General features: G+C 40.8%; 2 protein-coding genes across 2 annotated transcripts in view; one reads left to right on the plus strand and one right to left on the minus strand.

The window, feature by feature from the left end:
- Nucleotides 1–9,093: 9,093 nt before the first annotated feature.
- Nucleotides 9,094–27,908, minus strand: part of apobec2a (apolipoprotein B mRNA editing enzyme, catalytic polypeptide-like 2a) — a 55,708-nt gene continuing 36,893 nt past the window's right edge. The window contains exons 3-5 of the mRNA XM_047332472.1: nt 16,102–16,336; nt 12,422–12,646; nt 9,094–11,698 (exon numbers count right to left, since the gene is read on the minus strand). Of these exons, the coding sequence (XP_047188428.1) occupies nt 11,395–11,698; nt 12,422–12,646; nt 16,102–16,319 (747 nt within the window). The 5' untranslated portion in view covers nt 16,320–16,336 and the 3' untranslated portion in view covers nt 9,094–11,394. The remainder of the gene's footprint in view (nt 11,699–12,421; nt 12,647–16,101; nt 16,337–27,908) is intronic.
- The window catches only part of LOC118309200 (dihydropyridine-sensitive L-type skeletal muscle calcium channel subunit alpha-1), a 67,197-nt gene continuing 59,748 nt past the window's right edge, over nt 20,460–27,908 (plus strand). The window contains exons 1-3 of the mRNA XM_035631041.2: nt 20,460–20,814; nt 21,102–21,207; nt 27,067–27,206. Coding sequence (XP_035486934.1) covers nt 20,627–20,814; nt 21,102–21,207; nt 27,067–27,206 — 434 coding nt within the window. The 5' untranslated portion in view covers nt 20,460–20,626. The remainder of the gene's footprint in view (nt 20,815–21,101; nt 21,208–27,066; nt 27,207–27,908) is intronic.

Below are 27,908 nucleotides of genomic sequence, written 5' to 3' on the forward strand. Positions count from 1 at the left end.
CCTGTTCTGTATTAAGATTATCAGTTATCATTATTCAGTGAATGTTCTATCTTGTTTTGTTTGATTAGTGAGGCCTGGGACTGAATTTTCAAAGGTACAGGAAAACATGTTCATGGTGACAATTGCACATGTAGTTCTATGATATATGGTCTTTGAATGTGAATCAATATTGCTTGACACATCTGAATCAATATTGCTTGACACATCTGTCCAATATAGAATATGAGAAATTAAAGAAAATCGGATTTAGAAATTATTTTTGTCTTTGGAGGGAAGTGGGACAGTTAATTGCAGACTCTTGATATAACATTTGTCTTCTCTTTTAACTTTTTATACCTATGAAACCTTCCTAAATACCTCCTGAAAATGTTCATAATTGAAAGTAAAAAAGCAATTACCAAATGCTGGCTTCAGAAGAATCCTCCCACCATGAGACTCTAAATAAACACTCTAAAGTGTATCCGCAGTATGGAGAAATGGACTTATGTTGGGGCTTCAAGAAGAGAAAGCAGAGGAACACTTCTATAATGAGAGAAGACAACAGTGTTACATAATGAAAGAACAAAGTCCATATCACTTGCAAAACCAATTTACACAATCATCACTCTCCTTTTGAGGAAAAGGAGTAAAATCTATCGAGCCATACAGTCTTCATGCAGCACAGGAGGAGAAGAGAGAGCTCAGGATCTACTCAATGCAATGAACTCAAGGAGCTGAGTGAACACAACTGTGTACTCGTGCAGCAACCTGGAGAAAGACAGGGAGGAGATACACACACACACAACAAAATCACACGTAACAATTGTGTACTGTAATAATTGTGTACTGTACCTGTGCTTAATACTATTTTCATATTTGAACCTACTTTCCAATGATTGTATTGACATGTCCCCTTTTTTGTGTTCATATATAACAAAAAACAAAAAACACAGCAACAACCAATGACATAAGGGGGCGCTATGGAGCCGATGGGGCACACTCGGGGCCTCTGTCCCCTGTTCTTCTATTACACAGTGGTCAAGAGCAGCTCAAAAGGTTGGTGTTCAGGAGAAGTAGCAGCTAAAGATACAGCAAACTGTATCTTTAAAAAGGGTTTATACAGAAAGAAAAAAGAAAGTCTTTTCCATCACTGCAGTTACGATTTGTGACTGCTTTGTATTTCAGAAATTTGACAGCCAACCGCTGTGAACCGTCATCAGCGGTGTAACAGCATTTACACAAGTGCTCTTTGCTGCTGTGGGAGAAGCAGCAGCAGAAGCAGACTTAGCTTCGCGGGCCTCATAAGACTGATCTTGCATGTCTGAAAATAAACATCTACTCGTTTTGGCAGATATATGAATTGTTTAATAGCATAGATTGAAGCACACAGAGCTTTTTACCAATGCACACATACGCTAAAAACCCTAACCCCTTCCCTTTTGTTTTGTTCTTTGCCATGCTGTGTGCATGTCATTGGGAGTCAACAAACCTCCAGTCAGTCGCTGACGGCCCTACTGTCGCTGCTGCCTCCGCTGCCTCCTGTGTGGTGTTGTATTCTGTGGTCCTGTCTTCCTCGACCCTCTGCCCCATGTTACGACTCGTCTCTCAGAGTAATCAAGGTCGAGGATAGGGTTTTTGTGTGAGATATAAAGTATAAGCTTTACACACAAGCATCATACTTGTACACTCCAAGTACTTTAGGGAGAATATCTTCATTCATTATCAGTGAGCAAGGGGCCGATTACAGAAGTGGAGTGTAGACTTAAATTGTGAACTGTTTTCACATATTGTAGCCTTCGTTCCTCACGTCTCAATCGTATTAGCTATTAATTAGGATTCTAGCGCACACTTTCCTCACGAATTTACTTGGTTAGCCTCCCTGAATTTGTTGCTGCCACTGAGTCACTTTGAACTCTTCTCCACTCACAATCAATGTGTACTACAACCACATACTCTGGTTAATTTAACACCAACTCGACATCATAACCATCATCGTATTACCGTTTAAATCCAAGTCAGGCGGCCAGGGTTTGTCAACCCAGAGGTTCCTGTTTTACAATTAAATCAGAATAGGTTAAACTCACTTTATAGAACAGGCCACTAGTCCACTGGTAAACATTCACCATCATGCACTGACACTTTTTTGATCTGTGTACAAACCAGAAGCTCCGCCAATATTGAACTCCTGTAATAAATACTTCTGCTTAAGACATTTACGGTCTCCGTCTTCCTCATTCAACTGCATACATTTTTTAATTACACTATCAACCCAATCAGTGGAGATGTTTTCAAATATACAGTATTGCTACCCTCAGCACCACACATGGTATGTATCAAGCCTTTTGTTAAACCTATTCAGTCAATTTCCTGTGGCTAGTTCATCTGTAACATGGAAAGGTTTTTTTAGTCTATGTAATGTCATATGGCACCCTAACCCTTCTACATGCCGAGAGAGTTAACTGCTATCTTCATCACATCTGTGTACATACCACCACATACTAATGCTAAAGTAGCCCTGGAGGAGCTGCATGACGCCATCAATAGCCAGCTGAATGCACATCCTGAGGGAGCTGTGATTGTAGCTGGAGACTTCAACCACACAGACTTAAAAATTGTTACGCCCAAACTGCACAAAAGCATTAAATTTCCCGCCAGGGACAAAAATATCCTGGATCAGATATGCACAAATATCCCAGGAGTATACAAAGCCATTCCAACCCCACACCTTGGTTTATCAGATCACATGTCAGTGGAAAAGACTCCATCCTATAAACCTCTAATCTGCAGAACTAGACCAGCTGTTAGATCCATTAACGACTGAACTCTGCACATGGATCATGGACTTTCCCACAAACAGACCACAGAATGCCAGAGTGGGCAACTGCACATCCTCCACCCTGATCCTCAACACATGAGCACCGCAGGGCTGCGTGCTCAGTCCAGCCCTCTTCACTCACGACTGCACACCCATCCACTCCTCTAACACATCCTGAAGTTCGCAGACGACACCACTATAGTGGGACTAATCTCGGAGAATGTGGAGACTCATTACAGGGAGGAGGTCAAACATCTGGTGGAGTGGTGCACTAAAAATAACCTGGTCTTAAAGATAACAAAAACCAGAGTAATTGTTGTGGTCTTCAGGAGAACCAGGAAGATCACTCCCCCTCTTTACATCAATGGTGAGAAGGTGGAGAGTGTGAACAACAAAAAATTCCTTGGGACCTACATCACAAAGAATCTCACATGGTCACTTATCACCTCCCACCTGGTGAAAAAGGCTCAACAGAGGCTTTTCTTCCTGAGAAAACTTAGAAAAGCCAAGCTCCCCTCTCAGCTCCTGGTGAACTTCTACAGGAGCACCATAGAGAGCGTTCTCTGCCACTGTGCCACTGTGGTACACCAGCTGCACTGCAGAGAACCGTAGGGACTTGGACTGGGTGGTGAGAACCGCCTAGAGGATTGTGGGAACCAAGCTCCCAAACCTCAACTCTATTCATAATAGCTGTCTACACAAGAAGGCTAGCACCATCAGTAAAGACCCAACCCACCCAGGCCACAGACTGTTTGTCCCCCTGCCATCAGGCAAGAGATACAGAACTAGAACGAGGGCAATCCCCCCCCCATGCTGCTGCTAACGCACTGAACCCCTTCACACCACCTGTTTGCACCATTTCATGTTGCACATCTTGTATATATATTTTAAAGTTTTAAAGTATTGAAGTATTCTTATTTTATGCACATATTTTAGTTTTAGTATTGTATATATTCAGTTTCATCTTCCTTGTTTTGTTTTTACATTGCTGTTGGTGTCTAAGAGAGCTACCACTTTAAATGTCGTTGTTCACTTACAATGACAATAAAGCCACTTATGTCTTATAGCCCCCAGTCCCTCATTAACCCATAGTTTCTTAGGATTCATGTTTTGTCGGTTTTCCTCAGGTGTCACCTTATGGTCTTATTCTGCCTAAAAAGTAGGTGCCCATTGGTTTAGAATGCATTTCTTGTTGATACAGCACTTAACTCCTTGGACACATGTTGTTCAGCTGAGCCTGTTCATTTGACCAGCAGTCAGATTCAGTTTAACAAGCAGCTGTCTCCTAAGCCCATGCAAGTTCCTGTTAAGCTCAACATGTTGAAGTAACAGAGCCAAAGTCCCTTCACAGCCCCCTTATCTGTCTGCTAAATGTTTCATTTTGTCTGGAGAAGAATGACAGTAACTAAGAAAAGAGAGTTACACTGTCACTCTTGTGATGTGTTGTGTTTTATCAGCTGTGTGAAGACAGAAAAAGAAACCAGACTACTGAACCTGTTTATTAAGGTTAAGTACAGAGAGGACAAAGTCATATCCATGACACTTGAGGATACATGAATTAGAACTGAATAGCTGATGTACCCTAAACAAAAAAGGCTGGATGTGCCCCAGATCTTCACTGTGTTTTCAGAGCATCACCAGCTTCAGTTCCCCATCTGTCTGCAGTGTTGAGCTGAAAGCTACCTAAACTTTGTAAGCACTGAGAGCTCTATACAATATCACTGTAGATACATTCGTAAAACAAATAGACATGTCTATAGAGTATGAAGACATGTTTCGGGTAATTTAGCACTTAAGGTTTTGGGTTTGAACCTGCTTGATGAGGCATTTCAGTGTTGGGTTTCATGTTCTCCCTGTACATGTGAGTTTTCTGCAGATACTTTGCTTCCATCCCACAGTCCAAAGACATGCAGGTCTGGTAAACTGGAGATTCTTAATTGTTAATAGATGAGAATGTGAGTGTGAATCATTGTTCGTCCCTATATTTTAGCCCTTCCATAGACTGGGGTTGGGATCACTACCAGATGTTGTGGGTACAAAAGATGTGGTTAATTTACACATTTTAAAGGCACCACAGTGAGTCATACAAACACAACCATTCCATCTCAGATTCTTATAAACTATTAATGTATCACTGTAAAGCAACAATTACAAAAAAACCTGATGGTGACGGTCGATGGGGCACACAATCCATTCTGGAGAGAGAGAGAGACAGAAATACAGACAGAGTGTGAGAGTGAGAGAGAGTTTGTTTTCTACAGTCGGAAAGTTTGCCTGTCTGAAAAAGAATCTTATAGCATAAAGAAATCTGTATGGAAAAAAATGCCTGGGATTGGGATTTAAGATCAATATAAATAATCCATTGCTGTAATTAATTAATTATATGATTATATGCTATGATATACACCACTACTTGAGACTGGTACTAGCCATACATAAGGGTTTTAAAAAAAATGTTTCGGATATTCCTGTTCAAAAGGTCATTACCTTAATAATTCCAACCCCTTCGGTCTATTAAACTGTTCATCTTTACCACCACTTGGAGGTATTCAAATGCCTCCAGGTGCTGGTCAGACTCCACATTGTCCAAGTTACCAGCTCTAACAGGTTCTAAGCAGATTACGTCATATTGTACAAGAAGAGTGACTGTCCATCATGCTTCATATTTTCATGGCACAAATCTATATTAAAATAAAAAAGAGGCTAAGTAAGATTAAAGGCTGAATTGTGAAATTTCTCCAAACCAATTGACTCACTAAAACCCTCTAAATTCAGAGAAAAGTTGTATTACAGAAGGCGTCCATAAGTAAAACAGTAAGTAAATTCAAGAAAAAGATTACATCGTTATTTACAGGATAGTTATCAAAACTTAACTCCCACACAAATTGACTATCTTGTTGACAGTGCAGCAGCCTCATTGATTACCACACTCGACACTCTAACTATCTTCTTTTTAAGAGGAGTGACAGAGGAGGATAGCTCCATGGTACAACGCACAAACACGTGGTTTAAAACAGACGTCACATAGGTTAGAAAGGAAGTGGCGTTCCACCAATCTAGATGATTTTCACGTGGCCTTGAATAATAGTCTAATTACATTTAAGAAAGCTCTCCGAAATGCCAGAACCACATCTTATTCTTCACTAATAGAGGAAAATAAAAACAACCCCAGGTTCCTTTTCAGCACTGTAGCCAGGCTACAGAAGAATCTACTGAACAGTCTATTCCTCCAACTCTAAGTAGTTATGACTTCATTAGCTTCTTTACTAATAAGAATATTACCATCAGAGAAAAAATGAATGAGATTCATCCCACTTATAGCACAGACAGTAGCCTCAGAACCAACAGTATCGTCCAATTTATATCTATATTGCTTTTCCATATAGATCTGGCAAACCCCTAACCCTAACCTATCTTTTAGATCCTATTCCATCAAGGCTATTTAAGGATGTATTACCTTTAATCAACAATATAAGATCAAATCAATTTAGCTCTATTAACAGGCTATGTGCCTCCAAAACTCCCCTTCATTTCTAAAATGCTAGAAAAATCAGGTCAGGGTTTAGAAAACATCATAGTACAGCACCGTCCTGTTAGAGCTTAGTGCTGCAATTGACAAAATTGATCAGAACATTCTATTACAGAGACTAGAACACAATGGGATTAATAATAAAAATAATATATTTAATTTTAAAGCGCTGGTACAAAACAAACCAAAACAAGAAAACAAACAGAGAAGAAAAAAAACAAAAGTGGAACGGGGGGAGCTAGGGATATGCAGAGGAAAAGAGGTTGGTTTTTAGGCGTGACTGAAAGGTGGTGAGGGAGTCGGAATCACGGATCTCTTGGGGGAGGGAGTTCCACAGCCTGGGAGCAGCCCTGGAGAAAGCTCTGTCTCCAAAGCGAGGCTAGTATGAGAAACTCAGTGAGGTCAGAGAGGAAGGAGGGGTTTGGTTACGGTGGCCGGTAGATGAGGATAACTGTCGTGGAGGATAGGGCTTTGAAGGCAAGGAATTCAAAGGATGATACTGAGGGGAGGGTGAGTTCTGAGATCCGGAAATTCTGGTTGAAAATGACGCAGAGTCCACCTCCACGACGGGAGGGGCGGGGTTTGGAGATGTAGTTAAAACCAGGGGGGGGATGCTTGGTTGAGGGAGAAGTCATTGCGTTGTTGCCAGGTTTCAGTGATGAGAAGGAAATCCAGGGTGTTGTCGAGGATTAGTTCATGGAGGGCAGGGGCTTTATTGTTAAGTGATCGGGTGTTGTGAAGCGCAAGGTTGGCAGAGTAAGAAGGTGGTGGGATCGGGGCAGGCCGGAGAGGTCTGAGGTTGTCCCGGTTAGAAGTGCGGGGAGGTGCTGGGGAGGGGTGGTGGTGCAGTGGGCAGGGGGCAGTAGGTGGATTAGCAGATGGTTGGACGTCGAGTAGCTCGGTTTTGGTGTTTGGTGAAGTGGTAGATGTAATCAGAGGGCGGTGAGCACTGAGATCCAGTCCGGGTTTTGTATCCTGCCAGGCGGGTTGCGATGTAAGAGGTCCACAGATGGCAGCGCTCTGATGACACAGCAGAGGTGCGACGGGGCGTGCAGCTGAGCGGATGGATGGAATGGATTGTCCGTGCTGGGAATAAATAAATCTGCGGTGAGAGCCTCTGTGGATGTAGCGTGGTCGGCCTAGGAGTCCGAGGTGTTTAATCACTGAGATGCAGGATGGGATGGTGAGGTTGAAGAGGTCAAACAGCTGCGGAGTTGAGTATTTGGCCATGGTGCCGGGAGGGAAATCCGGAGGAACCGAGAGCTCCGTGTTAACGATTAGCCGTGGACTTGGAGAGTAGAGGAGGAAGGCTGTTGCCAGGATTGTCCACGGAGTGACAGGAGGAGATGTGCAGCCACTGGAGATGTGGGAAGAACCATGCGGAGTGAGAGGGACGGGGGCGACCAGGGGAGCCGCTGTAGCAGCTAGCTTGAGCCACCACTCGATGACTGAACGAGGGCGACCTGCTAGCAGCTAGCCGAGGAGATTGTTGACGGCAGCTGAGAGACTGTCCAGGAGTAAAGCCCTCTGTATCAGCCAGCCGATGCCCAGAGGTTGAGACGGCCGGTGTACGGGGGCAGCGGCAGCAGGAGACAGAGAAGCGGCGAACAGACAGCGCCAGCATCCTCTCGCATTTCTCACTATCTAGTGGACGTCAGAGCTTACGAGGCCAACTTGTCTATTAAAAACCCTGAAAAGGTTGAAAGTATCTGATTGCCGTGATATAGTCACCATTGCAACAGTTTAAAGATGTTTCCCTAGGAATTTGATAATAATGCTGTCACTAAGGGGTTTTGCACCGGGGGTTACATGTACTACTACTTCTACTGTACACCTAAACCACAAAGGTGCAGGGATTATCCCTCCGAGCCGTCACAACATCTCAGCTCCCTTATGGTCACAAGGACGACCTCTTTACGTGAATACGTTTATTGGACATTTAAAACACCTATTTTGTTCACTGTTCATTAATGTTCATGTTCTCTTAAAGTTTTAGTATCAACGCGGTAAGGCTGTGGTTAAACTGTCCCTTATGGGTGTCGGTTAGCTCAGTGAGTAGCATCGGCGCCCCACCGGAGGCTGGAGTCCTCCTGCAGCGGCCATGGGTTTGACTCCAACCCTGGCTATTTGCTGAATGTCCTCCCCAGTCTCTCCCCCTTTCCTGTAATTACTGTCAACTATCAATAAAAAAGCATAAAAATGCCCCCAAAAATATCTTTAAAAATGAATAAAAAAATAAAACTGTCCTTTATGTTCAAAACAGAGATTCATCAGCACCAATCAGAGTAGTTACCTATTATGTGAAAGGTGTCCTCAACCCTGTAAAAAGGAGTAAAATTCGCCAGAAAATTTTAAAAGAAAAGGCAGGAATAGAATATTCACAGGAAACACACTTAACGGAGCAAGAACTTGTTAAACTTAAAAGGCAGGGCTTTAATCAGGTTTTCTTATCATGTTTTACTTCAGGATGCAGAAGGGGGGTAGCGACACTAATATCCACAAAGTTTGTATTTGAAAAATTGTCAGAATTCAAAGACGAGGGAAGATACAATATGGTCATTGGAAAATTGGAAGGAGTTGATGTCTCCCTGTAAAACATATAAGGAATAATATATGTGGGGGTGATTTCAACTTAAGGCTAAGGTGATTTCAACTTCAATCAAATAATAATATAATAATAATATATTGAATTTATAAAGCGCTTTTCAGGAACCCAAAGCGCTCAAATCACGAATCTCTGACTAGAAAATATTTAACCAGAAATCATTAATTTAGATCAAACTGGCTTTATTAGACAGAGGCAAACCAGGGACATTATCAGACGTATATTACTTGTTATTAACCACATGAAACAGAACAATATCGAAGCTGTCATACTAGGATTAGATGTGGAAAAGGCATTTGATTCTGTGGATTGGTCTTTTCTTTATAGACTATTGCTCGGGTTAAATTTCCATGTAAAATGTATCAATACAGTTATAGCTTTACATAACCAACCACTAGCAAAGATAAGAATAAATGGAACATTATCTAATTCCTTTGAATTGAAATAGGGTTGCCGACAAGTATGTCCCATGTCTCCGCTCCTAGTCGCTTTTTTTATAGAGCCATTAAGTCAGTGGGTAAGACAAAATGAGGAAATACGTTGAATACTATGGCCAGGGTGGAACAAAAAATTGCCTTATTCGCAGACGGTATTTTAATATACCTGGCCCAACCTGATTCCTCCCTTCCAAAGTTTATCACATTATCAGAATATGGAGGTTTGTCTGGTTACAGACTAAACACTCACACATCTCAAGTACTGTCATTTAATTACACCCCCTAGCTATCAGAGACGAGTTTAAAATAAAATAGGACTCTGAAGTAATGAGGTAGTGGCAGTGAATATTCCAAAACATTTTGACAAAATTACATCTGTGAATTACGAACCATTAATTTCCAATATCAAATCAGATTTGTCTCGGAACATAATGCCTTTTTTTTTGTATTACACAGATGGTGGGAGCAATTAAAATGAATGTTCTTGCAAGACTTTTATACTTATGTCAAACAATCCCATCTGAACTCCCAAATGGTCATTTCAGAATCTGGATAGAGTAATTCAAGATTTGTTTGCCAAGGGAAGAAGCCTCGGATACGGTTAAAGACGCTTCAGCTATCCAAGGAGAAGTGAGTTCTCTCACTCCCAAATATTAAAAATGATTAAAGAGCAGCTCAGATTAAAATTGTAGTCTACATATGCAATCCATTTTACACAGCAAAGTGGATAGAAATTGAATGCAATATATCTAGCGATATTCCTCTGCAAGCTGTAATAGGTGATATTGCCTTAAATAAACATGTTCGGGAATCTAATCCATGGATTAAAACCTTGCTCAAGAGGTTGAACACAGGTCCAAGGAGCCATAACTTATGATGAGATGGATAGCTTACAATTCAGATTTCATTCCCAACAGGACAGACTCAAGATTTTAAAATGGGTTGGTAAAATATAATGATCTCTGCAACAATAAAGTATTGAGAAATCTTATAAAAAAGACAGACTTAGAAAAGACAAATTCAGTTTTCCTAAGGTCTTTTTAATGGGTTGCAAGTCTGATGAGGGTTGCAAAAACATCTTAAAGTTGTCGAGTCTCCTCGAGACGACTCGCGGAGCCCATGAAAGCGGAACCCAAAAAGCTAAGGCGGGGGTCAAACGTCAGGAAATATTGCGATGCGTGTGCTGTAAACTGCATTTTTTCTTATTAGTGGCATTCCTTTTAACACACGACTACAACGTTTTTGGGAGTAATAGGCCAGGGTTAGGGTTAGGGCCCTATATCGTACCCTCCAAGTTTGATAAAAATTGCATGAGCCGTTGATGAGATGTATATTTGTCATATTTGTATGGTCAATTCTTTCCTGCAGTCTCATGCCCTTTTATGTGCAGTGGAGGGCCATTTACCTATGCTAATCAAGAATAACTGGCATGAGCTTTCAATTTACAAAGACAATGGGATTCATCAATATAAGAACAAAGCTGCAGGCTAAATGAGATGAACAATATGTATTACATCTGATTGTGTGGACCTAGAAAATCATAATAGAAAGAGAATTTCAGAAAAAAAGAACACCGGTGCAAACAATTCTGGAGTTAAAAACATGTTGTGAATCTGATGTAGTGTTTTCCTTGGAACTTTATGGAAAAATTAAAGAATAAACAAGATATTGGTGAATGAGGTCCAATGTGCATAGTTCCCTTTTGGCAACCTGGTAACATGCAATCTCTCTCAAAGCAAATTCTTCCCCTAACCCTTCACTTCAGTCCCTTGATTTGAAATATTTGAACTTAAGCTAAACAGGTGCGTAACGATGTCGCGAAAGCCAATTTTTAGCGTTGAGATTCTCCCGAATCATCACTCATTAACATCAGAGTCAGAAGGAGAATGGGCTAATATTTGTGGGTTGTGTTTACTCGCATAACATTGTGTGTTAACACAAATGATAAAGCGGGACAAACATGCTTGAATAACCCGTCACAAATATTCGCTTCATGTTTGGTGTGAATCCACCATAACACTTACTGTGGTCACTGTATAATTTCTGCCAGCTTCTCATGGTAATATTCATAGTTTTCTTTGCAGTCTTCCCACAGGTTGAAAGGTTGTTCTTCGTTCTCCACAAATGTCTCCCAGGTGTAGGAGAAGTCTAGAGGCTTCATGACCCTCAGTTTACAGCCAGCAGCATGGAGGATCCTCAACCCTGCCTGGATCTCTGCTTCCTCCCATTCAAACAGCCGAGCAGCAAAAATGGTCAGCTTGATATTTTTCCTGGCCTTCAACACCTCAGCTATCTTTTCTGCACAAGCAGAGCAGGGACTAGAAGACACATACCTGAGGGGAAGGAAGTGTAAGAGGAGAAAACATTGTATCAGTATATTGTGAGGATTAAATGCTAAGCATTAAATTAATTGTCATAGAACTTCGACATTTATTGTATATGAAGAAGTGCATTGCTTAAGGAGTATTCCCAAGTATACATGTCAGGGTCAGTTTACTGTTCATGAGGAATTACTACTCAGCCATACAGTTAGGGTTAACTCAATCCTTAAAGGGGCAGGAAGCGATTCTAAAGCAATACACATTTTGTAAAAATCAGCAAATAATTCCTCACGGTCTGCTAGCTGTCAGTTCTGAATGTGCACTGTAAAAAATTCTGGGTTTTCGGCTCTGTGTGCAATTTTCAAATTTCACTCCCCGACAGCAAAAGAGACGTGCTAGCAGATGACACTACGACTCAGGGGTTTTGGCCTAGTGTTAAGCCCGTCAGTCTCCCATACCTGAGGCAGCAGGTTACTGGTCCGGCCAATGCTGTTAGATCACAACAGTAACAAATTGCTTGCTGCCCCTTTATGTAATCTTTGTGTGAACATGGAGAGAGTACCTATATAAACCCATTAGCGATAGCCTTAAAGGACAAAGCCTATACTAAATGGAAATTAAATGGCCAAATATTCAACAAAGTCACAGAATAAACAAGGAAGATATTTTCCAGACTTAAATTGTGAGGCATTCCCTGTCCAACATACCATCTGAAAATTTAAAAGAGGTATCTACCAGGTGATGGTGTATTTGAGTGCAGGGTCGTTGTGGGGCAGGCAATGTGTGAAGAAGGCCTCCTCAGCATGACAGCCGGTATGCTCATCCTCCAGATAGCCCTTCAGAAGTCCATCGGCTGTGTTCCCTTGATCCACCAGGTAACACAGGAAGGTCTTGTTGCGGCCTGAGGAGTATTCCACATTCTTGAACTGGAACTTAAATGCAAAAGGATCAATTCGGTCCCTGTGGAAAACAGTAGAAATTAAAGAAACAATGGCATATTAGTCTTTGAATTCTTGCATGCAAAACAAATAAGTTTTATTCAGGGTCCAGCCCCAGATGAGCAAGAGGCCATGCATTAAACGTGTACCCTAGTACCAGCAGTGCTGGAATTGCTCAGATTTTTTTTGGTGAAAGTGGTACTGCGTATAAATGGTAAAATCTATGGAAGTGACATTTTCTGGGAAGAAATTCAATGATGCACACGTGAGGTACTAACAGTGACACAATATAATATAGGTAAGGGTGTTTTGGCAACTTCTAGCAACTCCTACACAGCTAGGACAAGGGAGTTGTCATAGCTAGGACAATGAACACTAAAATACATGAGTGAGAACTCACAATCTAAATTGTTTTTATTCATGAATTCAGATGTCTGTCAGACAAACACAATAAATGTGGTTTAACCGTCTGTGTCTAAAATACCCTGCTAAAATTAATTATTTTTCATGAAAGTGATAAAAGGAAACAATGACTGTTAGGTAACTAAAACAGCGTGTAATTATTCATCCATAACATCCGTTACAAAAACTATTTTATTAGGCCATCTTTTCTTTCATTTCATGCTCCTTTATCTGTCTGTGCAATGCACGTGTCAGATCACTCCTTCGCATTGGCTGCGCAATGTATCTTGTAAGGCAGCAGTAATAAATTGATAATGTGGGATCCCGAGGGGCGTGGCTAACAGAAGCTGGGACTTCCGCCCGAGGGTACTTGGGCATTCATGTCAACCCCCCTTCGTGTATAGGGTAGAATTTATGCTTTGTTGCTTTCCCTACTGCTTCTAGACGCAATCTAAGAATGAAATCTATCTGGCAACACACTTCAGCTACTTGTCTGCTGACTGGGATGGATTAACCTACATATATATTGACTTAAGCTTTGTCCTTTGCTGGAACTCGCGGCTTCGCCGCCACTACCTGCTGCAGCCGCCGGCATTTGAATTAATCGCTGGCCACAATGATGATCAACAGATTGCTTCTATTGACTGTACTTGTCTGGATCATTCTCTCATCCATACTCAGTCCTGTTTCACCGATTCTCCAAAACTTGGTGGATGAACTTCTCCAACTATGACCCCACCTGTCCGACCTACACCCGGTATTAAACCTTAACCTGGATCTGGCTCGTCATCATCGCAGAAAATATATCCACCATGGTTCAGGACGGAGATTCAACATCAATGACATGTCTGGCCACTCCCCCTGAACAGCACAGGCTGCGACTCACACAGATTGCTCCTCAGGATTGGAAATAGCGATATATGGAATATATACAGTATATATACACATATATATATATATACACGCACACAAATCTTGACTTTGTGCAGGTACCAGAGGACCATGCTGCTTTGTTCCAGCAATGGGACGTTTTTTGCACTTGCATTGTTGGAAAACTACCTCACACTACGTGCCACTTTGTTTATGGATTTCAATATAACCTAATTCATGTTTGTGTGTGTGTGTGTGTTTGTGTGTGCCTACACCCACTTTGGCCTGGTTTGCGCTTTTGATTGCAGGGTTTAGTTACTGGACTTTTACATTATGGGCCACTGGTCCACACCTCAAACCTGAACTTTTGGAAGCTGTGCCTACATAATATGAAAATAGGCCTTTAAGCACTTTTACCAAATCACCACACCACAGAGATTGTCTCTGGGGTTGGATATCCATGTTATGCTTTATAATGGATGAATGAATGAATGACTGTGTGGTTCTGTTTGTTGGTTGATTAATCATTTTTGATTCTTCATTCCTATGTTCACCCTATGTAATTTGCTGGAAATAGCAGCTCTGTATGAATATATGCGTTAATGGATGAAGGTTGGCGGTTCGATCCTAGCTTCCGCCAGTCTACATGCCGATGTATCCTTGGACAAGACACTTAACCCTAAAATGATAGAAAGAGAGGTGAATAGCAGCACTGTGTGAATGTGTGTGAATGGGTGTCTTTCCTGTAAAGCACTTTGAGTGGTCTATATGACTAGAAAAGTGCTACATAAATACAGTCCATTACTGTAAAAAACCACGATCACTGATTCAAACATATGCACTGACCTTACCTTTACCTTTCGTAAAACACATTGCATATTTACACACCCTTATCTATGTAAACCTATGTGATGCATTGATTTTACTTATCCACTACTCATGAAATGCACTCTGCACAGCACTTGTCTAGTCATAATTTTAATGAACACCTGCTGTCCGACAAAGGCACCGGCTCCGCTCCGCTCCATATTAGGACAAGCTACCCCATCCACCATTTTAAATAAGCAATTATTGCTCTTCTAAGTGTTGGATGTCCTGTAAGGCATGCACTCAAGGCACTGATACTTCTTCATGTAACCAGTCCCTATATTAACAGAGGGTTCAAAATGGATTAAACAAAGCTAGGTGCACAAACAACAAAGGGAAAACAGGCCTGTGGGTGCTATTTGAAATAAAGAAATAATACATTTATAAAAAAGAAAAGCTTAAGCTGAACTGAACTCTGAACCTCTAAGTAGCTTTATCAGTAGCAACTATTATTATATTGAGGTCTAAAAAGTTGCCATATTGGCAACACTGACAAACATCAGAGATGACATACAAATGCAATTCTGAGATGTGGTCCTCAAACCCACCTCAAGTATGTCCATCCTTCCTTCATCAACACGACTATGAACAAGTCTGTATTATGTCATATCTGCTTTTCTTTTGCTGAAGAACAGAATAAAACAATGCCTGTTTTAACTGTATTATGCTTTTACTGTAATCCGATTAAATGCACAAAGAAGAAAGCTTTTTTGGTACATTAAAGATGAATTCTAATGTCATTATTTTCGTGTTGACCTCAACATGCCCCATCTAAAAATAACAACATAAAGCCATATTATAATATTCACATTAATAACAGGTTGTTTTAAAAACAAACGCTTTTTTGTTGAAGTTATATAAATGTGTTCCTATGTTAGTTAATTATTTGGAATGGTGGCCAAAATAGCAAAAACTAAATAGGAGGATTTTATCAACATTTGGGCATTTTGTAAGATGCTCAATAAAACAGAGATTATAGTTTATATTATAGGTTATTGTGATAAATATTACACAAGGCAAGTTTATTATATTGTATGTTTTGCAACTTACTTCTCGTGTTCACTATTTCATATGTTAAATGTTTTTGCCTTTGGTATGAAAAGGTGGATATTTGCGTCAGCACTGTTAAATTTCAGGCAGTTTAGTTCTAGTATATGGGATCAGGGAACCTCTGCCCTGCCCACTACTGTGATCAGAGAATCTGATTCAGACTCAGCAAAGGCTTCAACAGACAAACTGTGTCAATAAAGCAGATGTAGAATGTTAATGATATAATTCAGTGTTAGCACAATCTGTATTACACTGTTCCATGAACTGGACTTGGTGACGTAAACCTACCCTGTGATGATTTCAAAAGGAGGTAATTCCATTGGCTCCACCTGAAAATTTCCATCCTGGCCATCAGCTGTTGTACCACTGGTGGCCGCCGCCTCGGGTGATGGGACCTCTCCATTTTTGTCTGTCTTCTCTCCTTCATTTACACCCTTGGTCATTTCAGCCACTTCTTTGTCTTTTCCCGCTTTACTTCTTGATAGCATACGACCCTTGTCAGCCATAGTGAAAGAATTGCTGCCTGAAAAATGTGCGTTCAGAAAGTGTGTAAAATATAGGAAAAAATAAGAGATGTAGATGAGGTTAGAAGCTAAGAACAGGAGAGCTGAAGAAAAAATGACAAGCAGAAAGGAAGGGAGAGCAAGTGAGAGGGGGAGGAGTGGAATGGCAGAGAGGACAGGGAAGTTAGAAGGAAGACAGCAGTGTAAGGAGCTAACCAAAGAGAAAGAGAAATAGAGGGAGAGAAAGAGAAAGAGAGGTTTTTCCATAAACCAGGCTGATACACTGTTGTTTTAGTTGAAGATACAGTGTAAAAACTCAGCATTAAATGTCATCAATCAGAAGCTTCAATCTAAAAATATCAGTTTTGGTACCTGCCTTTAAAGGCTCATATGGGGTGAACCATGGTGGACGCACACAGGCAGCTGCAGCTCATAGATCAAGGTCTATTTTAAGACCTTTAGGGGAGGGGAGGCAAAGCTGTGTGTGTGTGTGTGTGCTTATTTCTATTTTAACAGACTAGGATTTATCTACTGATTTAAATGACATACAGTGGGCAGTATTTGTCTTAAGTGTGGCAATGTGGAGTATAAACTGCATATAATGGCTCTGGATGAAGGTAAAGCCTGATGCAAAAGGCAGTATTGTTTAATAGTTGTCTAACTGCTTCCCTAATAGCAGAGGCAGAAGAGTTAAGGTTAGGGTTGTCATACTATTAGAGATAATACGGTAATGCGCACAACATTGACGTAACCTGGAGAGAGGCCTTTTGAGGTTTTACCACAGTAGACATGTGTTGACGACATGGCATGTAACCGAGGGATATAAAGGTTAAGTAAAAGCGACTCTCAACCTGCGCCATTTGTCTGGACATTCCGTGTTCTATTACAAGGGTTACCCTAACTTGTACTTTTTATATATTAGGGCTTAACGATTTTGGGAAAACATCGAATTACAGAATACAGAACATTTCTGTAGACCAGACCTGTCATTTCAGTTTGGCCATTGCGGTGTCTCCAAATGAGGTGGCTGCTCGATTGGTTGGCATTTGTCGGGCATTAAAACACGTTTTAACCGACAATTGATATGAACTAAATGGACTGTAAACAGAATTTTCTTTTAAAAACTTTGATTTAATGGAGAACATTATATTAAACATTGTCTTTCAAAAGGGGCACTTATTCAGTCAGGACAAGTGCTTGAGCATCTCTTAGGGTCTATCTGTGTGTGTGCAAGGGAAACACCTCCAAATCTCTGTGCTTCTTTCAACCGGAGGCTTGCATTCTCCCTGTGGACTTGCAGGACTTGGGCCCTTTTGTTACCTGGTTGCAGGTCTAGTTATTTATGGATTTATTTATCAATTAATCATTAATTTACTGATTGATTGATTTAAAATGTGTAGGACGTACAGTGTGTATTCATCGGATGAAGATGAATGGCGGAATATAGGGGAAGCAGCTGTACGTAGCATGGCATCTTGCCAATGACCCCACAAACTCTGCACTACATAGAAACTACTTTTCCACATATGGTGTATATACGTTGACTATACATTGTAACGCTAGTCTACAAGTCTATTGAGGCTATCAGACACAGTTTCAATATAATTTACAAAATAAAAATATGAACGGCTTAGTTTTCAATTTTCCCACAGTCCTGCTCCTGTTTTACTGTCCAGGCGCAAATTCTTGATGTCTACTGGCAAATTGTGTAAGCCTTGCAATATCTATCCCCGCCTACAGAGGCACTGTTCGAACACACGAACACACACACACACGAACACACACACACACACACACACACACACACACACACACACACACACACACACACACACACACACACACACACACACACACACACACACACACACACACACACACACACACACACACACACACACACACACGCTTTCTATGTAAAGGTCATAGAAAGCATGGGGAGAGTTGTAACAGTTGCAAGAATTATTATTAGGGCCCAAGCACCAACCAGTTGGAGGCTGGCGAAGGCCCTCTTGGATTTGCCACATTTATTCTTTTTGCACATTGCCCTGATTTTTCAGTGACTGAACTGCATGAAAACTCACAAAAATTTGCACACTGGCCAGTCTGGTGATGTTATTTGTGTAAAATTAATCTTTAGCATGGCCGTGGCAAAATGCCTCTATTGCGCCCCATAAAGTGAAGCCCCGACTGCGTTTATCAGACATGTAAAACATATTTTTGACATTTCATACTAAAAGGGGCCATATTATGCTCCAGGCACCTTTTCAGCCTCTCTCCACGTATATTTGGTTATCTGGGGTGTCTGCCAGCCCACGGAGAAGGAAAAGAAAACAATGAGTCGTTGATTCGTGGTTTGGGTTGATCGTGCAGACGGTCTGTAAACGAGCCATTCACAGCCCGGGCGTCAAGTGACGTAAGTTGACTCCTGCTACTAGGGCAACCACGCCCCCAACCTGAGCAGCACCTCCCCCCTTGAAGTGCGGAAAAACAGATCGCGTCTACGCCATAATTTTCTCGCGGCTGCCGGCGGACCTCGCGGCTCGCGGCTGCCGGCTTGCGAGCTCGGCTGCCCGGGATGTCCTTAACGTTCTATTGCCCAGCCCCTTGTGCTCTGTGTGTAATTATGGAGAACGTGTTCGCTGTGCCTCCCGGGTCTCTACGTCGTGTATGTGCCTTGTTACGTGCGACTGTTGTCATGGCAGCGCAACGCCGTAGTTGCGCAGCAGACCCGGGGAGGAGCGAGGCGGAGCTTTGCGGAACACGAAGGGAGGGGGGCGAGGAGTGAGCAGGAAAGCGCTGGAATCGACCATAGTCTCACAGGGCTGTTTATACAGAAAGAGGAGGGTGCTGTGTGGCTTGATCCTTGAGGTGTTTTGACATGGAATGGCAAAGACATGTAGTGCACACACCTGAAAACCAATGTAACTTGTGTAAAAGGGGGCATAATATGGGCCCTTTAAAGGAACTTTGCAAACTCCTACAGATTTCACATGAACTACTTTAAATTTGGTGTGTCATCTAAAGACCTATTGGATGAAAAATTATTGAATCCTGACTTTTCGTCAGAGGCCCTTACCGTGATGGGTGGTGAATTCCGATCCTCGCCATGAAAAAGGAAGTTGCCTTAAATTGAAGGTACATGTTCGGATCTGACCCAAACTTCCCACACATGATAACAGTCCTGCCTACAACATATATACATGTCACTATTGACCGAACACCATAGCACCACCTGCTGGGAACAGGAAGTGAGATGACATGTTTTATACTGTTATGCTCTATACCTTGCAGGTTGATCAAATCAAGCTCAAAATTGTTCAAATAAGCTATAACACTTTGATTATGTGATTTAGAGAAATCTGTGAGTTTTCGGGTCAGACACCCTGGGGGAATTTCGTTGTGCCGCCATGAAGCATCAGACTGTCATAACTCTGCCATATGTTGTCATATCTTTACCAAATTTTTCAGGAATGATAACAGTCTCGCCCACAACACATCTACATGTCAATATTCAGCCATGGTCATAGCGCCACCTACTGACCAAAAGAAGTAAGACAAATGCGACAAACATTATCCGATTTACATGGCATTTACATAGTGTACTCAGCACATAGTGTACTCAACACATTGTGTACGCGGACACGGGAAGTAAAATCCGTGACACATCCTGACTCGTGACACGTCCTGACATGCGCGTACGCAAGGGCCCGCATATTACTGCTTGCAGTTTTAAATATTATAAAGATAAATAATCATACATCTATTAATGGTGATTTGAATTATTATTATTATTCTAAGTATAGACAGTTTAAAATCCCTGATTCATGAGTACATTATGTTAAATTTTACCAACTCCCTGGTGTCTCCATGTTTAAAAAAAAATCATTGCCATAGTCCCCTCTAGTGTGACGAAAATGAGAGGAAGTTTACACAACTTTTGTACTTTCTTTCTTCCCTATCAGTTTGGGACAGTCAGTCACTTCTAAAAAATATCAAACACAAAGACAATCTGTGCGAATGTCCTCTTTTGTCACACCAGGCTATGGTAGCAATGCTCATTGTCTATATTTATTCTCTTCTTCAAACAGCTGCTCTGTAAACCTATCCCTTACAACTAGAGGGGACAGCTGCCATTCCAGACTTAGGGACAGAGAGAGAGAGCTCAGTCAAATTGTCAGTGTCAGACTGTGAGAGAGATGACTGAGACAAGTTGAGAATGAGACAAATGAGTAGAATGAGACCTAGCTGAAAGGAGTAATACCACTTCAAATTCAAAGTAACCTTGGCACAAATCTCTTGAAGTTTTAATGGCAGACAGCACCAGTCCCCCATTGTCCTCCTACATCATGGATGAAGAAACTCTGAAGAGAAAACAGAAGGAGAAGCTTAAGAAGTTGATGGCTACTGGAGGCAACCCAAGGCCTGCACGCTCTCTCCTATTCTTGACACTGAGGAATCCTTTCCGCAAGGCGTGCATCAGTATTGTGGAGTGGAAGTATCCTGCTGCAGTAAAGGGTTATTTGGCAGAGGGGAAAAACAGATGACTGTTCTACTGCAGACTGTATATTTTTTGTGCTCTGTTTGTAACACTGCTGTTGTTTTGTGTGTGTGTGTGTGTGTGTGTGTGTGTGTGTGTGTGTGTGTGTGTGTGTGTGTATATGTGTGTGTGTGTGTGTCTGTGTGTGTGTGTCAGTCAAGATTTCCTGTGTGTGAGATGGGAGTATTTACTTTATATGTGAACTACTGTGTTTGGCATGTAAACTTCCTATAAATCACTTCCAGACCCTTTGAGATCATAATCCTTCTGGCCATTTTTGCCAACTGCGTGGCTCTGGCTGTGTACCTGCCCATGCCCGAAGAAGACAGCAACAACACCAACAGCAACTTGGTGCGTCTGCATGCTTATGGTGCATGCACAAAGGGACACCATAATATACCTTGGATACTGACATTGCTTTCTTCTGATTAATAAACTTAATTATCTACTACTACTTTTCTACTCTTCTATTTAATATATTGTATCAATTTAATATAGCAATTTATCATGTACTCAGTTTTGGGAAATTGTCGAGATAACTGGATTCATAAATCCATCAGGTTTCTTTTTTCTCATGAATTTTTTATGACAGCAACTGAGTTATGTGCAGCCGACAGAGGCATATTGGGTAATTTAACAGTATGTGCTCAACTAGCATTTAATTAATACTCTATTAACTAATGTCTGAGTAATACTCAACTGATCAAGATTAATTCAAGAAAACTGTCTTACTGTTAATTTACACTTACATAGAAATACTGTCTTCTAGCTACTTACAGTGGACCTCCAGTACTCTGCAAAAGTGGCTTTCATATGCATAGCAACTACACAATTCTGTTTTACTAAAGTTGTTTTCATTATCAGATTACTCACAAAATTTGATCAACCTAACAATTATTAACAATTTCCATGACCTGGTCTTCAACTATGAAAATCCGTTTGAGTTTTAGCGAGGAAGTTTTTGGAAAGTGAGGACATTTCAGTCAGTCCTCCCATCTTCAAAGGACTGTTTGCTTTGTTTTATGGTTCAGATTAGGGTTAGGTAAGGGGCTGATGACAGTAAACTTGGCAGAGAGTGTGCTGGCAACAATTTTATCTTTCTTTGTAAGTTTTAAATCTGTCCCAGGTTTCTTTCCGGGTAAAAGGGAAAAAAGAAATGGAGTAGATTCAATCGTTTAGGGTAAGAGGCTAGGGAATGCTAATTCGTCCTGCTAACCCATGCCTGAAAGCAGCTTGGGCTGCCTGTGCACATGAATAACTCCAAAAACATTATGCTAATCTCTAGGGTTTTTTCTGATAATAGAACTGGTGCCTAAACATGCTTTTTTCCTTAAAAAAGCACACAACTAAGACTAAATGACACTTGCACGTGAGAAAACCCCTCTCAGATGGTGTTGATGAGGCTTGAACACACAGTTTTGTCATAATCTAATAACTTGTGAGGACTTATTGTGACGTTAAATTGATGAAGTCGACGCAGATAATCAGATAGACGGAGAACATGGATGAATAGTGCATCTTGACTTTTTTTTTACTCAAAGACTGGATTATCTGAGAATATTTACTTTCTGAAATTGGCATTCTCTCTCTGCTTAATGGTGCTCTTTCTGTTTGAGGTTTTCAGTTTATCTTTTTAGACTGTTTCTAACTGAGTTTTGGTCTGATTGTTATTCTTGAGTTAGATTAATTTATTTTCTAGTTTAGAAGCCTTAATTTTATTGTCTTTGCGGTCTCATTCTAAATTAGGTTATGTTGTGATTAGCACTCCTAAATTAGATTCATTTCCAGTTTCACAAGCCTTATTTATTGTGCATTTGACTACTTGGATATCTTACCTCCAGGACTGCTAGTATTAGTATATCCAGCTTCTGAAATTGGCTTACCCTCACTAACTGTGATCTGCCGGATGTTTAAGGTTTAACAATTTTCTTTGTTGACATAATCTAAGTAACGCTTTTTGTGGCTTTATTTCCATTTTAAAAGTCTTCACTGACTAAGTTTGAAAAACTAGGTTGTTTCTCAGTAGTCAGTGGAGTTGGTTTCAATTGCTCTACCACCATGTGGTATGAATCTCGAAGTGGCAGCTTCAGCAGCTGACAAAGACAAACTCAGACAAAGATGCAGAGTCTTTCTGAGGAGTCCTTCGTGGGAGCTAATTATCTTTTGATTTGGATTTTTCTTTGATGTATCACATGCATATTTACCATTCCTGTTCATTACTCCTCTCGTATATACTTCAGACCACATACCAAGAGCCATCTAATGAGAGTCTGGACAACAGAAGTCCAAAATGCTTGCACGTCACATGACTCATGTAAACTTCAGATAGTTCCCGGAAATTCTTGGTGCACAATTCAAATCCATTTTTCAGAGCGACAGAACTGCTACACAATTCAATACAATAAATGTATTGATTTACAATATAGCAGACCGACATGCCTATGTAGTAACACTATGTAGTTAGTCAAAAGATTTTTTATATCATAAATAAGTCATAAATCATCATAAATCATAATCCACTAACATGGTTTAATACGCATGTTGATTTGATTCAGATGTGCTGATAATATACAACATGATTGATTAAACATCTTACACTTCATAAGTGCAACACAGGCGGTCCATTGATCCATTCTGCTGCTATTCTAATGCGCTGCTGCTCACTTCCGGGAACTATTTAGAAGCTCTATGATCCGCCATTGCTGGAAAAAACTGGTCCATTGGAGTGAACGGAGTTGTCGCTACTCTCTCTCTTAAGGGCTCTGCACGTACCCATTCACAAAAGCACCATAATCTTTCCAATCTTATCTACCCCTCCCGGTCCACACAGACCTTGTCACAGGGCGCCTGTGGAACTGCCAGTCTGCAATCTGCAAGGCTGAGTTCATCTCTGGCTATGCATCCTTGGTGTCCCTGGACTTCATTGCTCTCCAGAGACCTGGATAACTCCTGACAACACTCATACTGTCCCTATCCGCCGCAACCTTCGCTCCTGACCCTGCCACAGACCTCTCGGCGGGCTCGTCCAACTTTTCCACTGCCGTGGTTGTCTAACTCAATGCAGTCTCACAGAACCTCCCTGCGAGCAGCTGAAAGCGCAAATCCAAATGCCGTGAGGATCTTCTTGCCTATAAATCTCTTCTTTCCTCTTTCTCTGCCTCATTATCTTCTGCTAACAGCTCTTTCTTTGAATCTAAAATTCAGTCTTCCTCCTCCAACCCCAAGAAACTTCATTTCCATTTTCGCTACCCTCCTCGACCCCCCCGCTCCCCCACCTCCCTCCTTCTGAGTGACTTTGTAAACTACTTTGCAAAAAAGATAGGTAACACTCACTCCTCATCGCCTGACCCTCCTACTGACACTACCTGTCCTATACCCTGTTACCATTCCCTCCCAGTGAGGTACTATCTTTGGTCACTTCCCATCACCCCACTAACTGCCCCTTTAACCCTATCCCCTCCTAGATCTTCAGTGTATTGTTCCTGACCCACCCCATCAATACCTCTCTGCCAACTGGTTACTTTCCCAACACTCTTAAAGCAGCTAGAGTAAATCCTCTTCTAAAGAAACGTTCTCTCGAAAAAGCTGATGTGAAAAACTGCAGACGGTCTCTCTTCTACCATGTCTTTCTCAAACACTTGAACGTGCTAACTTCACTCAACTTTCTGCATATTTGCACCAAAACAACCTTCTCAACCCCCACTAGTCTGGATTCAAGGCAGGGCATTCAACAGAGAGAGTGCCATCCTAGCTGTTACATAGGAAATTCACACAGCTCGAGCAGCCTCCCTCTCCTCTGTTGTCATCCTGCTCGACCTCTTAGCAGCTTTTAATACAGTGAACCACCAGATTCTCCTGTTCACCCACCAAGAACTATAAGTCTCGGGCTCTGCACTCTCCCTGTTCACGTTCTAACTCATGGACCGCACTTACAGGGTTACTTGGAAAGGATACTGGGGTCCCTCAGGGCTCTGGGCCCTCTCTGTACGCCAGATCACTAGGCTCTGTCATTCACTCACACAGATTTTCCTACCATAGCAGTGCAGGTGACACCCAACTCATGTGGTCCTTCCACAATCTGAATCCCAGGTATCAGCACGAATCTCTGCATGTCTGGCTGACATTTCTCAGTGGATGTTGACACACCACCTGAAGCTCACTCTGGACAAGACGTTGTTTTTCCTCCTTTTCACCCCAGCCCATCCACACCGCTCTGCTACTGCCAAACGGTTTGCTACTGCCTCATTACGAGGGGCAGGCAGCCACCGCTCATCTAAATCCTGTCTGTTTTTTGTCCTGGTTCCTCAATGGTGGAACGAGCAGAATCCCTTCAATGCTTTCGTCACAGACTGAAAACTCAACTGTTCAGACTGCACCATACTCCCTGAATTTATTATACTAAACAAAAAAAAAATTTGCCATGTCCTCACTTTACCTAAATGACTCCCTAAGGTCTGTACCCGAGTCGTGGGAAGAGGTATTAAGTTGGGGTTTAAGTGAGTCTCTTCTGCGTCATGGACTGACGTGACCATATTTTTTATCGCTGAAAGTTGGAGAATGATCACTCTGATGAGACCATTGATATGGGCAGGGAAATACATAATTGAGTTTTTCTACCTCCATAAACAGATATCCGAAATTCTTTTCTGTGCTAATGTTACAAGTAGCTGACGTACAGTACTTAACGTCCGTTGACCATGATGCTTAGTATTATTTTAGTAACTAGTAAGTATGGATGGAGATATGGAGCTACAATGACTGGAGATGGAAATGTTTTTTAGCCCTTCAGTGCTCCTCTTTGTTCTTTCAGTGAAGAAACACTCTCCAGTTGTGAAATGGAGAGTGTTTCATGAATGGAGAAAACTCTATATGGCCCCTTTGAAAATCCAGAGTCTACACCCATCAGCATATTTCAATACTTATTTGTGTGTTTTGCCCAATTAATAATTTGCATTTGATTTGTTTATTTCATTTTCTTTTTATCTGCTGCACTTATTTCCTGTTATGGCTGTACTTTTTCCAATCATTTATGTTTTTAGCCACAAAAAAATTAACTACTTCTTTCATTTGTTTATTTAGTTTAATTGAGTTTCATTTATTAGTTTAGAACCAAGGACAAGGATACAAGGACAATATCAGGCTGACATATCGGTTAAACAGCACTAAAGGACACTGTCAGTGTGATATGTATTTAAATAGACATCCACCACATACCACTGCTAAAATGAGAGGCCATTAAATACTGCAGTGGTGAGGGAGTTTGTAAGTGTCAGGAGCAGACAGAAGGAGATTAGTGTGACGTGGGACATAAAACCCTTATAAAGTTGTCAGAAACATGAGCAGGGAGATGTAGTACAAATCATAACATAAGTTGTTAAGATTAATTATCTCAAGGCACTTTACATAGTAAGGTCGAGACCTTACAATATTACAGAAAAACCCAACATTGGATGGATGATCTGCCTTAAAAAAACTAAACAAAAAGACTGACTGCCTGATTATGAATTGAAAAAAAATAGAAGATTTGTTCAACATTAGTTAAGCACACAGTAAATCAATGGGAAATGTCTTCATGGCTCTCTTCCTGAAAAAGTCTGAAAAAATGTTTTCAGTCAATTTACATAAAAAGCTGTGCATGAAAAATCCATGTATGATTTGTTCGTTTCAAATTCAGTTGGGAATCCACAATTAGTCAATGAAAAACCAATTTATTATTTTGTTATTCATTGATAAAATTAACAAAGAACTAATAGCTTATTTTACGTAATTCAATCAAGTCAATCATAGAAATGAAAAAATGGTCCACAGGCCAAATATGATGTTGATATTTATTGTCTTTGTTGGAAAATAAATAGGTTGTCATGTAATGTTTTGTTGAAGTTCACACTCATATTCATTACATTAAGTCGGGTATCTCCATTTCCCAAGTGTATTTGCTGCCACTCATTTTAAAAGTTACTAACTTTTAACTTTTAACCCTAACCTAAACATAAATCAAACAATAAATATCAAAATCTAATTTGTTTCCATTTTTTGACTTGTGCACGCAATTGAAAGTATGAAAAACATGTTAGTTTGTTTTATTTGTTGGATTGATGTTTAATTATGAAATAACAAATGATACACAGATTGGAAATCACTAATTTAACTTATTTTAGGTCAATTAATGAGCAATACAGATTCAGACAAGCCATTTTCTTTGTTTTACAGGAAAGCCTGGAGTACATCTTCCTCATCATCTTCTCCATTGAGTGTTTCCTGAAAATTGTTGCCTATGGATTTCTTTTTCATGCAGATGCATATTTGAGAAACTGCTGGAACATTTTGGACTTTGTTTGTGTATCTGTCGGGTAAGTTGAATAACTTTTGCTGATGTGCTGTTTTTGCTAGTTATTTGTAGTGCTTGTGGCGTGTATATCAGCTATTATTAGATAATGATTAAATTTTACATTATGAATTTCTATTGAATAAAATATACCAGGAGATATTAGTGATGATATTAGTGATGTCCACATACATTAATTTAATAGTATTACTTTTCCATTAACATTTGTGACATTTGTTAATAACCCATTTAGGTTATTGACAAATGTTTATGGGTTATGTTTAGTATGGATACCTTTTGGATAAACAGCTGATCAGCGCTCTGAAGCAGCAGCAGCAGCTGGGACTCGCCAATGTAGGAGACGTTGTCAATGAAACAATGGCGCGTTCACAACAACAGTGTGATCAGGGTTCTGAAATGAACTTTGATTAAAGGTCCCATATTGTCACCTTTCTGGTGTTATATTTGAAGTTTTGATATCCTTAAGAAGATATATTTGTTTTTTCTAACCCTATGATTTACAGTAGTCCAGTCTAGAATTAACAATTGACTTGACTAGTTTTTCAGCATCCTTTTGAGATAGGATGTTTCTAATGTTCTTGATATTGCGCAGGTGGAAGGAGGCTGTCTGTCCTAGAGGCTTGTTTTATGTGTGAGTCAAAGGACATGTCCTGGTCAAAGATAACTCCAAGGTTTCTCAGATTAGAGCTGGATGCTAAAGTAATGC

This window comes from Scophthalmus maximus, chromosome 6 (assembly GCF_022379125.1).
Source record: "Scophthalmus maximus strain ysfricsl-2021 chromosome 6, ASM2237912v1, whole genome shotgun sequence".
NCBI classification, from domain to species: domain Eukaryota; kingdom Metazoa; phylum Chordata; class Actinopteri; order Pleuronectiformes; family Scophthalmidae; genus Scophthalmus; species Scophthalmus maximus.